At 43.5% G+C, this 16,420-nt stretch overlaps 1 protein-coding gene and 2 pseudogenes across 2 annotated transcripts in view; 2 read left to right on the forward strand and 1 right to left on the reverse strand.

The window, feature by feature from the left end:
• Nucleotides 1-15,276, forward strand: part of pias2 (protein inhibitor of activated STAT, 2) — a 155,886-nt gene extending 140,610 nt beyond the window's left edge. The window contains exon 14 of one of the 2 annotated variants that reach the window (XM_088303375.1): nucleotides 15,076-15,276. In XM_088303375.1, the coding sequence (XP_088159501.1) occupies nucleotides 15,076-15,186 (111 nt within the window). In that variant the 3' untranslated portion in view covers nucleotides 15,187-15,276. Of the gene's footprint in view, nucleotides 1-3,824; nucleotides 4,171-15,075 lie in introns of those variants that run through there. The other variant, XM_088303385.1, reaches the window with a different exon arrangement.
• LOC148344809 (uncharacterized) lies at nucleotides 191-1,361 on the reverse strand (annotated as a pseudogene).
• LOC148344810 (uncharacterized) lies at nucleotides 8,940-11,631 on the forward strand (annotated as a pseudogene).
• Nucleotides 15,277-16,420: the final 1,144 nt, after the last annotated feature.

The following is a 16,420-nucleotide window of genomic DNA, read 5'->3' on the forward strand; positions in this document are numbered from 1 at the left end:
TGATGTGTTTTTATATATCCTATTCAGTATTATTTTCCATTGCACCAACTATTCTCTTATCTAATTTATATATTTATCTGAATTATTGTTGTATTGCACTGGAGAGGGGATCTCTCTAATCTCGTTGCACACTTGAGTACAATGACAATAAAGGGATTTCTGATTTCTGATTAATCAACAGGTAAGACCTTTAAAAGGAACAGGCACATAATAAACAGCTGTGTGTTTCTATAGTTGTAAACATTTTGTACACTTTTGGCAACAACGCAGCAACAAGTATGCTATCCATTGCAGTGCGGAATACTGGATAGGAAGTGTATGTTCTTGGCAGTTCTAGAACTGTCCCACATGTATGGGCTACTGGTCGCCTTGCCAGCCCATGCACTGCTGTGGAGGATGTCAACCTTGTCACAATGATCACATTTGACCCTGTTAAAAACCTTAACAATTTTCAAAGTGCTGCATCTGATGTACTGCTGCAGAAAATGGAGCCTCTGGTTCTCTGCTTGAGTAGTTGGAGATGCCGACAGCAGCTTCAAAAGCTTTTTTCTTGTTGGCTTTTTATCTTAATACATTTTTAAGACATCTTGTGCAAATGCATCTTTTTTTTAATTACATTCTTTCTGCTACGTATCTTGGTTTTTGGATCAACTGCTTTCAAATTTGCTTTGGTTGGATGAGTGGTGACATAAGCGGTCCAGAAGAATCAATAGTTCATATTTGTTCTCAACTGAAAGATCTTCTTTTATGGCAATGGTAATCAGATCCCTGTCTGATGGATTCATGTACAGGAGAAGATTTTCCAACTTATGTCATCTGACACTTTGCTCTCACCAAAAACATGTAAAAACAAGAGCAAGGCGACATGGAAAGTATCCAAGGTCTTCAAATCCTTTCAGCAAAATCCGGCCAATGGATTTCCACTAATCTTCCTGCCATTCAGGAGACCGTAATGGAACGCTCACATCCTCCCCTTCAGCTGTGTGGTCTATAAACATTCCAAAATGCAGCATAGACATCCCTTGCAACACCACTGGCATCAAATCCTTATTCAACTATGAAGGTGTATTTTGGGGGTGTTTGAGCACTGCTGTATCCTTAAACTGGCTAATCATCTCTTCCAGAAGATTGAATCAGCGAAGTTTTATGGTCGTGCATACAAGATCATATGAAGCTGGAGAAACAAGTGCTTGATTACTTGTATAAGCTGTGTCTGGAGTGTTTAGGGTAGTTGTGCTTAACGAGAGAAGAGTGACTGATGTGGCAGCGAGTTCGTCTCCTTCAAACAGCATGCTGGATTCATCGACCAAGGTGTCATCTAGCTGACTTGCCATGGGTTCTCCAAGGAAAGGGCCAATCATCACCACAGACGTGTCTAATGTTAGATCTGTATCAAATGTATTCAAATTAGCCTGATCATCTGAATGTGTGTCTATCTGTTGTACATCAATATTTTAATATGCACTCTTCCTGTATACTTTCAAAAATAAAAACAAATACAAAACAAATACAAATACAAATTTGCATCAATCCCCTCCCAACAGAATCATCTTCATCCATCAGTGTCTTAAAGATATCATCTTAACACTCCCATTTTTAGTACTGTGTAGAGTTCTCCAATTGTGATATCTTCATCAAGCACCACTTACTCCTTGTAGTCCAATATGTCAGAACTGTATGCCTCAAATCTTCCAAATCTACTTTTTCCATTTGGGAAGAAAATGACTTGAGCGTGCTGTAATATGTCAGCTTTTTTGGATTCTTTGGACACATGAAGAGTCCTTGTTCCTCCTCTTCTGCATTTCCTTACTTGTTTACCTTCATGAATGCAACCCAACTCAACCTTTTTGGTCTGCTTTTCAACCCATTTGTTTCTGTTGTAGGTTCTTTTCCACTTTGCGGTTGACGTCTCCTCTTGATCACCTTCATTATCCTCACTTCCAATGCCCATCTTTTTCTTGAGTTTTTCAAGCAGTGAATGTTTTTGGGATTCTCTTGCACCTTTTCTTTCCAAACAGAAGCCTCTCGTGGCTCTCTGATCTCCATATGTTGGAATGCACCCAGCCAGGGAGTCGTCCATGAAGGCAATCACGGTGGCATCAATCTGTTAAAACACAAAACATATGTATGCACAATTGACTGCTGTAACTATGCACACAGAAATAATGTAGGCATTGTGTAATGTCACAATCTAATAATGTTACAACTTGACGAAATGCCTGAGAGGACGCATGGGGGAAAATCACCAGCTGCCCCAAGATACAAGTCTATCTGAGCACTTAAGACATGATGATATGATTTGATTACGTATTATGATTTTATGAAATGCTTACATTACAATACATTACATACAGTATTGCCATATTCTCTAATGTATCACTTTTAAACAGGAATATACGATCAATTAATATGTGCCTAATTTTATGATAGACAACCATGCTCTATATATGTAATGGATCCCCCCACCCCTCAACCCGACAGCAGTGAGTGGTTCTCAAATGATGTCACCTCACATTCCCCTGTTGTCGCAGTGTCACGACCCACTTTTATGGAATTTAAGGACTATCAAAATGCATTGTCTGAAATTAGTGTCTGAAAACAAATTCATACTATATTACATTTTTAAACATTGTTATTGTATGCTTTTTTAAAGTATGATTTTGTGCTGCAATGATACTCACATTCACGAGATGACGTTTCATAATATTTGGAACCAAAAGCATATTGCGAGGTAAGATGTACGCAAGCCAGAGACTGAGCGACCTTGTATTTGCCTATGAAGTAACTTAGTGGTAAGCGGATGAGGGAGTTCCACTTCTTGCACCATAAGTGAAATGTTCAATGTGGGAGTTTGCCTCTCTGTTCATACCAAAAATGCTAAAAATGAAAAATACAGGTACTGTCACTCAGTAAGAAAGTTTCTGATGCATGCTTATATAAGTATTTTTCCCGAAGTAAAAGACAAGTCCAACCTAAAATGCACGTTAGATATCTCACTGTACAGAGTATCCTCGATTTAGTTGCATTCCAGCGTTGGCACTTCCATGTTCTTGCTCCATGCATACAAGGAAATCTTCTGGTACACTGCGATTTCATAAAAAGCTCAGCAGTCCATGTTTAGTGCCATTGCATTCGGAAGCACCAGCTTCTGCAACATGCTGCAGGATGGGACCAAGGTCGTAACAGATGTAGAGGAGTCGTCCGTGAGGCCAACTTTTTCACATGTACTTTTCACTTTTTTACGTGTTAATTTTCATGTTTTTACATGGTAATTATCAAGTTTTTGCATGATAGGTTTTGCGTTTTTACATGATAATTATGTTTTTACATGATCATTTTCACATTTCTACGTGATAATTATCACGGTTTTCCATAATAAGTTTGATATTTTTATTTTCCTTGTGTGGCAGCAATACGCTTCCGTAACACACAGTGTCCACTGTCGCCTCACTGAAAGTTTTTTAGCACAGCAACTAAAAAACAAAGTTATCTATCGGAATCGCATGCAACTTCAAAACTCCGCAGCAATGCTCCAAACATTTGTGAACTTGAACAAACCCCGACGAGAATGAATGCAACATTCGCTAATCTCCGCAAACACTCGCAAATTTTCACTGTTCCGTGGAAAAGGGGTGTTAAAGGAGCTTATTCGTGAAACAGAAACTGAAGAGAAAGTTCTGCCAATGTAGCAAGTGAGCAAAGAGAGTCTGTGCTTCAGAATTCCGGTTCCAGCGCTGCGCGAGTGGCAGCCTATTTCGGCAGCTCACCGTTGAGCCTTTTTCGTGTGTTTTTACCTTAACCTTGTTTATTTATTTTACCTCTAGGCAGCAATGGACATCCAACTTGGGGTTGTTTTACTACTGCTGGTCGCTGTTTTTCGCGGGACCCTGTCCGGAGACGTAACTCAGACTTACGGCTCGTTTAATTAGGAGATCAGCTGTTAGCAATCCCTGCTAACACCGTGCCGGCTCTCGGAGCGAGACCCGATACCCCCCGCAAGCTGAGGAGAAAGAGAAGGGGATGTCGTGTGGGGGATAAGCTACAGGCAAGGAGGAGACGATACCACCCCGTTCTCCTGTCCGTTATTATAGGGAATGTTTGATCCTTTCCCAATTAAACGGACGAGCTAACGGCGCAAACCCGGCACGAGAGGAACTTCCGGGAGGCTACCTTGCTGATGTTCACGGAGTTGTGGCTAACAGAGCTAATGCCGGACACTGTTGTGGAATTGGACGGCTTCCAAATCCTACGTGCGGACAGGACATGGGGAGTGGTAAGAGGAAAGGAGGAGGGCTGGCTGTGTTTCTGAATGATACATTGTGTAACCCTGGGCACATCACTATTAAGGAGCAACTTTGCAGTCGGGATATTGAGCTGCTAGCTGTTAGCATGCATCCGTACTACATCCCGCGAGAGTTCAGACGTGGTCACGGTGGCAGTGTACGTACCTCCTTCTGTTAAAAGTGAGACAGCCTGTGATGTACTGACGGGAGCTGTGTGCAGGCTACAAACACGGCACCCAAACGCCCTGATCATCACCTCTGGTGACTTCAATCATGCCTCTCCTTCCTCCTTTCTGCCTTCATTCACACAATATGTCACCTGCCACACCAGAGGCAAAATAAATTGGACCTTTTCTATGCCAACACCAAGGAGGCGTACACATCACACTGTCCCTCCCCCCACTGGGTAAAGTTGATCACAACTTGGTGGCTCTCCTGCCTGTGTACAAACCTTTAGTTCGCAGGCAGCCAGCTGTGACATGCACAGTTCAGAGATGGTCTAGAGAAGCCGAAGAGCCCTTAAAGGACTGTTTCAACACGACTGTGCAGGAAGTATTCAGCGAAGCCCACAGGGAGGTAATCAATGGTCTAACGGACACTATTGCAGACTATATAAATTTCTTCATGGAGAACACCATACCCACCAGGACAGTAACGTGTTTCTCCAACAATAAACCCTGGATCACACTGGACGTTAAAGCTCTCCTGAAGGAGAAAAAGAAAGCTTTTTTGTTCGGCAACAAGGAGGAGCTGAAGAGACTGCAACGCCAGCTGGGAAGGAGGATCAGAAAGGGGAAAAAATCCTACAGGATGAGGATGGAGGAACAGCTGCAAAAGAATAGTGCCACGGACAACCAAAGACCCAGAAGAGGGGGGGGGGGAAATTCAGTGGGCAAATGAGTTCAACCTATTTCTCAATAGGTTTGATCAGATGCCCGCCCCCGCTCAATCTCCCCTGCTGCAGCCCCCACCAACCCCTCCTGCTGCGAACGACACACTCTCCCACCCCCCACAGTCCTCAGTTCCCAGCCACATCAGACAATCACCACTTCCTCCTGCTCAGCTTTGTTCCTCACAACATCTCAGGTGAAGAACCAGATGAGGAAGATGAAGGCAAGGAAGGCAGCGGGCCCAGATGGGATTAGCTCCCAGCTCCTCAAATCTTACGCAGACCAGCTGAGTGGAATCGTCTAGCACATGTCCAACCTGAGCCTGAAGCTGGGTAGAGTAGTCCAAACTTGCTAGTGTTTCACCTCGTTGAAAGCCGTACAAGCTTTAGTCGTCCGTGCCGTGAGATCGGGAAATATGAAGACAGTAGACTCCTTCATCTTAAACCGCAGCTGGGCGCGCGCACGTCTCAATACAGTAAGTATTCCCACATACAGACTTGTGTAAAATGGAAATTCCCTCACGGGAAAAAAATTTATGCATTGAATTTTCTGCGACTATATTATATTAACGATTGATTCTTCACAAAAGAAATTTCGATATCCGGAACCTCCGGGTTCAAGCCATAGCAGCTTCAGTAGCGCAAACTCAAGCAGTTCCCGCTCCATACAACGGAAAAACTTTGACCGCTCCGCCATGATCGGAGCCAAAATAGCGACATGTATGTGACTTCTTTGGCATGAGTTTTACTGAAATTGCGAAAGCTTTCAAATTCATTCATGTACATTTACGTCTGTGGATCATGGAATCCAAACGAGGAAGAACGGTAATGACCGTGGAAGAGAGAGTGAAATGCATCTGATTAAGCGAAGAGGGTGAGTGGAAGCAACAGCTACCTGGTTTCATTGACACATGTATTTTGTTAACATACTTTGCACCTTCATACAGGACATGTACCGTAGTTGTTTCTCGCAAAAGGAAATTCTGTTATACGGAAAGATTGGACAATGCAAATATGATTCCGTTCTAAAGAATACTTACTGCATAGCCACAACGTCGGCAGCATAATGCAGGTGAGCAATAATGTGATGAAGAGGTTCACCAGGCTTTGGCTTTGTTTGGAGCAATCGATTTGTGTGGTCCACAACAGGTTCTTTATCCAAAGAGAGAGAGTCTTTCCGGAGCGCAGAAACCGTGGCCAAGTTGATCACGTGTTATTTGGACAGACCCACAATGCAAATATTGTTCGCCTCTAAATCTAAATCTTCACATTTGTTATCAAGAGCATGCAATTGCGAAGAAAGTTTGTCCACTGTGTTCTTAAGAGAGGCTACATTGTCAGGAAAGTGTAGTTGGCTGCCGGAAGACATTTTTCAGGCAGTTGCACCGTAAATGACCGACGTGGAAGACGATGGCAGGAAGCTTCAGCGTTAGCTGCTATTTTTGCTGCGTTGCTGCTCTGCACGTTTGGCAAAGGAAAAAAAAAAAAAAGTAAAGAGAGGAACTTCATGCAGATGTCCTGAACGTAAAGAAACCAGGGATTCATCAACTGAGATGGCGACCACGGGGTACAGTTATCACCCCCGGAGCCTTTTGACTTTTCCTGTCCGTCAGGTTGGCCAAAGTGGATCAGAAGATTTCAAAGGTTTCATATTGCAACTGCGTTGGATGGAAAAACTGATGCATATCAGGTAAACTCACTCCTGCATGCGATGGGAGACGCAGCTGATGATGTTTTAGCGGTTTTGCTGTTAACTGTTGAAGATCAGAAGCAATATGAAGCCATTAAAGCAGCATTTGAAAACCACTACATGGGAAAACACAACGTCATTTTTGAACAAACACAATTCAACTCCAGACGTCAACAATTTATCACAGCTGTACATTAACTATCAGAAAATTGTGGATTTGGAGTGCTTAAAGAGGAATTTATACGGGACTGGACTGTAGTTGGAATTAAGGACAAAAGACTGTCAGAACAGCTACAAATGGACTCAGAGTTAACACTGTCTAAAGCTATCTAAAAAGTCAGACTGTGAGACTGTGAAGCAAACGATTTTACACAGCAGCTCTGCAGAGGACAATCGACTGAACGTGGACGCTATACAGATAAACACGAAGAAAGGAAAAACTCAAACTAAGCAAGTACCAAAGAATGAGTGCAGCTGGTGTGGTCGGAAGAACAAACACTCTTGGAAAGATTGTCCAGCCCGAGAAGTACCGTAGAAAAGGATGCTCAGAGACAGCGACACCAGCTCCTTTCAGAGGGCGTAGCTTAGTGCTCCAACTCCCGTTGCGTGTGCGTACGTATATAGGAAGGAGGAAGAAGGAGAGACGGTGGTGAGAATTGTGTCAGTGTTGTTTATCTCGTTAAGTTTATGCAAGTTATAGTCCACATTTATCCTACTTTGAGTTATGCATGAGACAAGTAAGTTTACAGCGTTAATAACACTGTTCGTTTGTGTGTACAAATACATGTTTCACTGCTAATTAGTAACATGTGATGTTCACAATCGCATTTAACGGAGAGCTATTGCCGCGACTCCTTTTCGTGTCTGAATCATGTATGTTTGTGTTGTGATATTTGCATTATTCAGACATTGATACTTTATTTCTTTTGTAGAACCACACAAATATTTCATTTTAAGCATCAAGACGTGTGTACTGTGACTTCAACTTTATTAAAGACCAGAAAACTCAAGATCCTATCCTCGTTATTGGAGTTCTAACCGGACTCACGACAGTGATTTGCATACTCCTACCAGCACTAGTTCTTCACATATTTTTCAAGTACAGTGCAGAAAATGCCTGAAAAAAGGGCATTTTGCTGTAGTTTGTCGCAGTAGTGGAGCTGTCGGGCTAAGGGGAGTCACAGAAAACCAGGATGATTCAGACAGCAAGGAATGTGTGTTCTTGGGCGAGATTAATACAGTGAAGTCGGAGCCCTGTGTTGAAAAGGTCAAGTTAAATGGGGAAAATATTCGATTTAAACTTGACACATGGGCAGATGTTACTTCCATGCCAGTGAGACTGTACAAACTCGAAAGAGATGGTAAACTACTGCCATCTAAAAAGAAACTTCTTAGGCCAGCTAGTTACCCACTTTTGGGCACAGTTGGCAGTAAAAGGTCGCTGCACATCTCAGCATCTCAGGATGTTGACCCAGTTTCAGGTTTAGTCCAGCCACTGTAAAGTAGACCAGCTTGTGAGACATTGGGGTTAGTTTACAGAGTGGACACAGTCAAAGACACTGAGATAGATTTTCGGGCAGCATACCCAACAGTATTTTAGGGTTTGGGCAAGTTGAAAGAGCCTTATCGCATTGAGCTAGAGCAGGGAGCCATACCTGTTGCTCTTTCCGCCCCACGACGTGTTCTTCTCCCCCTCCGGGATGCAGTCAGGGAAGAAATAATGAGGATAGAAGAAATGGGAGTTATTTAAAAAATAACTGAGTCTACAGAATGGTGTTCTGGCATTGTTGTTGTCTCCAGACCAGGAAACAAGTCACCCAGAATATGCATGGATCTTACTCCCCTGAATAACTTTGTGAAAAGAGAATGGCATATTCTTCCTGCACTGGATCAGACTCTTGCTATGATGAAAGATGCCAAAGTGTTTACAAAGTTGGATGCTTGCTCTGGATTTTGGCAAGTCCCGCTCGCTTTGGAGTCACGGCCACTCACAACTTTCATCACGCTGTTTGGGAGGTACCATTTTAACCACCTTCCTTTTGCTATAGCATCAGCACCAGAACATTTTCAAAGGAGGATGTTGCAGATGCTGGAAGAGTTGGATGGAGTAGTCTGTCATGCTGATGATGTGCTTGTGTATGTCAGAGATAGGCAAGAACATGACCAGAGATTGAATCGTGTACTCCAAACCTTCCATAAGGAGGGTCTCACTCTTAATGAGAAGTGTGAGTTCGCTAAAAGCGAGATCATGTTTGTCGGAGACAAGGTTTCAGATAAAGGCATCGAGCCTGACCCACACAAGGTGAGGGCTATCCAGCAGCTCCCACAGCCAAAATGTATGGAAGATGTGCAGCATCTCATGGGCATGGCAAACTATCTCGCCAAGTTTATGCCTCAGCTGGCTACCACAACTACACCTCTTCAGAGTGGATTTGGGCTGAGGCACAAGAAACAGCGTTCCAAAACTTAATGAGATACTAAGCTCTCCTGAGGTGCTCGCTCAGTACTCCAACACAGCAGAAACAAGAGTTGCTGCAGATGCATCATCTTTTGGTGTTGGAGCTGTACTCACACAAAAACAGTCAGACGACACGTGGCGACCAGTGACATACATTTCAAGAGGTCTAACAGACACTGAGAGGCGCTATGCGCAAATAGAAAAAAGAAGGGCTTGCCGTCACGTGGGCGTGTGAAAGACTTTCATCCTATCTCATGGGGCTACAATTCACTCTGATAACAGACCACAAACCCCTGGTCCCTCTTTTGAGCACAAGAGGCTTGGATGACCTTCCACCGCGCATCTTAAGATTCAGGCTGAGGTTGTTGTGCTTTTCTTTCAAGATCATCCATCTTCCGGGAAAAATCCCAGTCACTGCTGATGCACTGTCATGTGCTCCAGTTGGAGGTCCGCCCTCTGCAGGAGATCTACAGTTGGAAAAGGACATGGAGGTGTTCGTGGACACTCTTGATAGCTATCTTCAAGCTACAGACAAAAGACTGGAAGAGATAAGGTCAGCACAGGAAAACAACACAGGATGAACTTAAATGTGTGTCGCAGTATTCTCATGAAATAAGAAAAACTTTTGATTTCACCACTTTTGAGAGCGGACATTCTGCAACGTCTGCTTGTAGGCCATCAAGGGATTTCCAAATGCAGTGCAAGAGCCAAGGAATCTGTATGGTGGCCCGGCATCTCGGTACAGATAGACAGAGTGGTGGGTGATTGTGAAACATGCAGAAAATGAACATTATGACTAGGAATCCGTCATGTGGAATAATTTAGAACCTATTTCATTGAAACTTTTTTTTTTGTTTAGATTGCTCTCTTTGAAAGCTCTGTTAGTTAATGATCTCATTAGAGTCAATAATCTTAACATGATTGGTCATTGCGAGAACTGGTTAAAACCAAATAAGTTTTTACCGATAAATGAGGTCTTAGTGAATTCACATGTTGCATGCCCTCCTAAGAAAGGTGGGGTGTAGCCCTCATTTGTGACTCTGATCTCAAACTGAACCCTCGTTTTAATGACGGCTTTAAAACATTTTAAGTTCTCATTATGTGATCCACACCATCATTGCTGTTTTATCTTGCAGTCATGTATCGTCCCCCTGGCTCGTACTAAAGATTTTTAGATTCATTTTCTAAATTTGTGACTGATTAGTTAATTCATGCAGATAATATATTTATCATGGGTGACTTTAACTTTGGGTGAACTTATTTATATGAATCTCCCGTTGAAAATATTTGCGTGGCGTTTCAGACAATAATTGATACTTCACGGAAATAAAACATGATACAAATGGTAATACTTTGGAATTGGTACTAAGTATTACCATAAAATGTATTACCATATACTACAGCTATGTCTGACTATTACTTTATTAAATTTGAAGTCCTGGGTCATTGCCATCGTCCCGACCACAATCAACGCTATACCAGCCGCAATATTTGTTCTTCAATTACTACTGCGCTCTCTGAGCTACTCCCTCTGGCAACCGCTTCTTTTCGTAATTTTATTTGTTTGATTGATAATCTCGCAAACGATTTCAATGCCTGCTGTGTTAAATGGACTTGAACTCATAGCACCTTTATAACTTAAAACTCGTCCCAAGAGGCTTACCTCGTGGTTTACAGATAAAATGGGCATACTTAGACTATCATATAGGAAGCTTGAGCGCAAATGCCGTGCGACTAAACTTGAGATCTTCCGTCAGCCATGGTGCGATAGTTTACTAATATACAAAGAAGCACTCGATTTAGCCAAAACGTATTATTCTTCCAGATTAATTGCTCTAAATTAAAAAAAAACCTCAATATATATATTTTCATACAGTGGCAATGCTAACGGAACAGCAGCCAACCTCTGAGAGCACTTCCCATTCAGTTTATGATTTTATTACTCAGAAGACTGAGTGTATTCGGGACAAGAATAAGGACACCATTCCTAAAACACCCTTGAATTCCGTGGTTAGTTATGTTGTAATAATATGGGCTGTTATTACCCATTTCAATGATACGCTGGCGAAAGAAAGTTTTTAACGCACACTCACTCACCATGGGTTGAAGTTGCGATGACGTTCGCTTGGCTTCACTGGTCTTGATGATGATGTGTAGTTATGTATGTCACATCAAACGGTCAAGGGTTAGTTTTAATCGTAGTCTTTTCAGTCCAGATGTGAGGTCAAATAAATAAATAAATGGCTGTGGTCTTCCAAACTTCAAATCAAAAACATACGCGCATATGTGGTAATCAATACAATATACTATTTTCTATCTTCACCAAAAAAGTAATGCGTCTTGAGTAAGTGCGGTTGAAATGCGGTATCCGACCAGCGTTCCCTCACCTGTCCTGCATTCGTTATTGATATATGAGTGCAACCAGTGCTGACGTCATCAATTGCCCTAGTGGTGGTTTGCCATATTTCATTACTCATAAAACGGCTCCAACACGGACATTACAGCTGATAATTGTCAAACAACCTCATTATAAAAAGTTTCTCTTGAAAGCCTAGGAAAACTGGTTTGTGCGGCAAAACTAACAACTTGTGTGCTCAACCTGGTTCCTGGCAAGGTCATTAGAGAATTGTTTATGACACTAGGACCCTATAATTAATTTATCGCTCACCACGGACACAGTACCAGCAGTTTTTAGGACCGCTGTTATTCAAACTCTGCTTAAGTGATCAAACCTCGACCCAGAGAGTTCCATTAACTATAGGCCAGTTTCAAATCTCCCATTTATTGCAAGAATTCTTATTACATGGCCGCTAATCGATTTGAAGTTCTTCAAGATTTAGAGCCGACCACTCATGCTACTTTGGAATCAGCCATTTCTCTCTCAAGCGTCTCCATCTGGAACAAAATTCTGCTGCTCGTCTTTTAACTTAAGCTCGGGAGACGGATCACATAACCCCAATCTTTGTCTCTCTTCACTGGCTCCCAGTGCACTTTAGAGTTCTCTTTAAGATACTTCTGTTTGTCTTCAAGTCTTTAAATAGCCTTGCCCTAGCGTACCTCTCCGAGCTCCTCCACTCCTACGCACCTGCCGCTGCCTCAGGTCTGCGGACCACACACTGCTGGAGGTACTGAGGACTAAGCACAGCCTCAGCGGGGATTGTGCCTTTTCTGTTGACGGTCCTTCCCTAAGGAATGAGCTTCCATTAAATGTTAGTCTGTCCACTTTTAAAACTCGTTTGAAGATGCATTTTTATTCTTTAGCATTCGAATCAACATGAGACTGTCCCTCTTCTGATGTTCTTCTGGTGTCTATTGTGTGTCGTTTAATTTGTGTGCTAATTTCCCGCTCATTTATATCACACCATATGGAAAGCGCTTTGGCGGCACGGTGGCCAACTGGTTTGCACGATGGCCTCACAGTGCAGCACAGTATTTCCAGCGGTATATTTAATTGGGTATTATCAGCATAACAATGAAAACGAATGTTATATTTACGTATAATATCACCAAGCGGTAGCATGTAGATGCTAAACAATAAAGATCCAAGTACTGATCCCTGCGAAACTCCATGTACGATATTACAAAACTCAGAAGTCGCATCGCTATGAATTACACAGATGTCTTTAAAAGGTTTGCTTCTTAACTCAAATAAAAATGAGATGATGATCAGCCTAGCGGCACCTATTTAAAGGCACCACTCTGAGTCTTGACAAATGTACTATTAACCAAAGTGATTCAACAAACAATCTTGTTATATTTGACTCACCTCTGTCTTTTCAAATTGTTGGAATTTTAACTATTATCTGACTCCATTAACCAAACACGACTTACATTCATCCAACAATTATGCGCGCTCGTTTTGAGAGAGAAATGACCAGGAAGCCGGCGATTTCACACGGGAGCGGATTTATTCCTAACAGGAGATCTAGTACAAAGCCTGGGGCTCGATTACAGCTCTGCGCGCCCCTGTACCCAACAGAAGACGACGCCCCCCCGCAAGTTGCCCAGGATCATTTATACATTTCAACAAAACAAAGCAAAGACATCCTGCTACTCTCCTATTTGCTATGTGTCATCTGCAACTAACTTTAGCTTTCTCTTATTGGATATCTTCACCCCGCAGGATAGCGTGTTGGCTCTTCCCATGGGCACGCGCCAGGCTGTTGTTTGTGCGCTCCACTGCCCATGAACCACTGGATCTGTTATTCCGCTCTCACGGTCGACCGTCTGACCATCTCACCCAACAGCACCTGGATGTCCTTGATGTCTGGAAATTTCTGCGTCAGCACACTCAGTTCTCAGACGTGCAGCTCGTCCTGCACAAAACATCTGCCACCCTTGCATTTTACACAGCCTGCCCTGACCTTCCACCGCACATTGAATCAAAGCACAATCAGCAAATATCTTTATTGCATTAAACTGAATACATGTAACTTGTAGTCAATCGTATAAAATCCTTTAAAGTAAAATGTATAAAATCCTTTAATATGCACATTAATAACATGACTAGAACTGCATTTTTTCATCGGCACATTATTGCTAAAATTCATCTAATTCTATCAACAAGTGACGCAGGAATCATAATCCATGCATTTTGTTCCATCTCGTCTCGATTATTGAAATTATCGTTTTGCTCTCTGGTCTCCCCATGTCTAGTGTTAAAAGTGTGCTGCTAGTACAAAGTGTGGCAGCTATACTCCTGACAAGGAGGAGAAAATGTTATAATTTTAACCCAATACAGTGAACCCTCGCTACTTCGCGGTTCACCTTTCGCAGGTTCAGTGCTTCGCAGGTCTAAAAAATATTCGGGGGCATTGTAGTTTCGCCGAGCGGCACGACGGGGCGCTGGAGTGGTTAGACGGCCGGCGTGCGCCGAAGAAGAGCATGGGCGAAGAGGAGAGTGGACGAAGAAGAGCACGTTCCCCCGGGCACAATTTGGGGCGACGTTTCGCCCGGAGTACCCGGAGGAAACCCACACAAGCACGGGGAGAACATGCAAACTCCACACAGGATGGCCGGAGCCGGGATCGAACCCACGCCCGGTGCTGTCTCTCACTGTGAGGCCATCGTGCTAACCAGTCGTCCACCATATGTATGTATATATATATATATATATATATATACATATATACAGTCGGCCGAAGAGGAGAGTGGACGAAGAAGAGCAGGTTCCCCCGGACACGATTGGTGGCGACGGACACGATCGGGGGCGACGTTTCGCGCGGTTCGGACCGTACCCGAGCTGCGGCCGGCGTGCGTGGCAGTTAAGCCGAAGAGAAACAACTTCTGCCCGGGCACTCGTGCGGCGAAATTTTGCTTCGTTCGGGACCGTGCGTGAGCTCCGAAGGAGACCGGCCGGCGTGTGTGGCTGTCAAGCCGAAGAGAAACAACTTCCGCCCGGGCACTTGCGCGGCGACATTCTGCTTCGTTCTGGACCGTGCGTGAGCTCCGAAGGAGACCGGCCGGCGTGTGTGGCTGTCAAGCCGAAGAGAAACAACTTCCGCCCGGGCACCGGCGGAGCGCGAGGCTGTCAGTTATGAATGAATAAATGAATAAATAAATAAATTAAGAATGCCACCTTTCATTTCACTGTCATGATCCGTGCCTGTCATGCCACGTGTGTTTTTGTTTTTTCAGCTGTGTGGGCTCCAGCGATCGTCTCGCGCCATGCCGTCAGCTGCTGCGCAACGCGCTGATTACACTGACTATATTGTGATTAAAATAAATATCTTTGTATCACCACCTTTTTTCCCAGGTCTGCGTTTGGAGAGTCCTGTTCAATCCTCCAGTTCTGCTGGAGGATCATAACATTCACAGGGCACACCGGACGGCGTACCAGCAGGTAAAAGTCGAAGTAATTAAATAAATACAAAAAGAAGTAATTGAATAAATACAAAAATAATGGCTGGGGAATAAAAAAAAATAATAAGTTTTAATCATAATTTGTTTTTTTGTTATAACATGAATTTCACTCTCTCTCTCTCTACCAGTATATATATATATATATATATATATATATATATATTTTTTTTTTAAGCATTTTTGAAGGTGTGCCGCTACTTTGCACCTATATATATATATATATATATATATATATATATATATATATATATATAGGTGCGAAGTATATATATACACGGTGTTTTTTTTTTTTTTTGAAGGTGCGACGCTACTTCGCGGATTTTCAGTTTTCGCGGGTGGTCTCGGTCCCCATTAACCGCGATAACCGGGGGTTCACTGTATATATATATATATATATATATATATATATATATATATATATATATATATATATATATACAGATCTGTCCACGTTGTGGAGATTCGCCTCTCCGGGTCCGGTGCGAATAGGGCAGTTTCTTTTGGGGAGATGGGGAGCGCGATATACAGTACCCGGAACGTGTCGTCCCGTTGACTGGGGCGTCTCGCTTCCGTGCGGCGTCATAGCGTGGCGAGAGTCCTGCGTAGAGAAGATCATGCGTGGCAGGCGTTCTCTGCCGAGCGTCGTGCGAGGCGGGCGTCCGCTGATGAGCGTCGTGCGTGGCGGGCATTCTCTGGCGGGTGTTGTGCGTGGCGAGTGTATCCGTAGCGAGGCATCGAGCGTGGCAAGGACTCTCTGGCGGGCGTCGTGAGTGGCGAGGAGTTCCCCGGATCCTCCGGTGGCACTGTCCTTATACGCTCAGCTCATCACTCCCTGGCCAATCGGGCTCGTCAGGTGCTCATCAGGCCACCCGAAGAGAAATTCACTCTCACTTGCTCCCACACACCCACTCACACCTGACACAACCACTCATTCACCATCCCACAACCTCCATTCGCTCGTTACATTTCTGATATGCGATTCAACAGGCTCGATTAGCAAGCCGCTTATGGCCAATGCTAACTGGATGAGCAGGTTGGCTACAACCCATGTTAACTGTTGTGTCCGCCACATTTATAGTTACCAAATTATTCAGCTCTGGCTGACGGACACGTCCCTCTAGTAGAGAAAGCCTTGCAATGAGAAGAGTGCAAGTGGTGCACAAAGCCATAGTTGCGTTTACTCGCTGTGGATGGAGACACCGAAGGCCACCCCCAGACATCAAGTCAGGTAAACTCAT

The sequence above is a fragment of the Idiotropiscis lumnitzeri genome, chromosome 1 (genome assembly GCF_059441095.1).
Source record: "Idiotropiscis lumnitzeri isolate Australia: NSW breed Sydney's pygmy pipehorse chromosome 1, RoL_Ilum_1.0, whole genome shotgun sequence".
NCBI lineage: Eukaryota > Metazoa > Chordata > Actinopteri > Syngnathiformes > Syngnathidae > Idiotropiscis > Idiotropiscis lumnitzeri.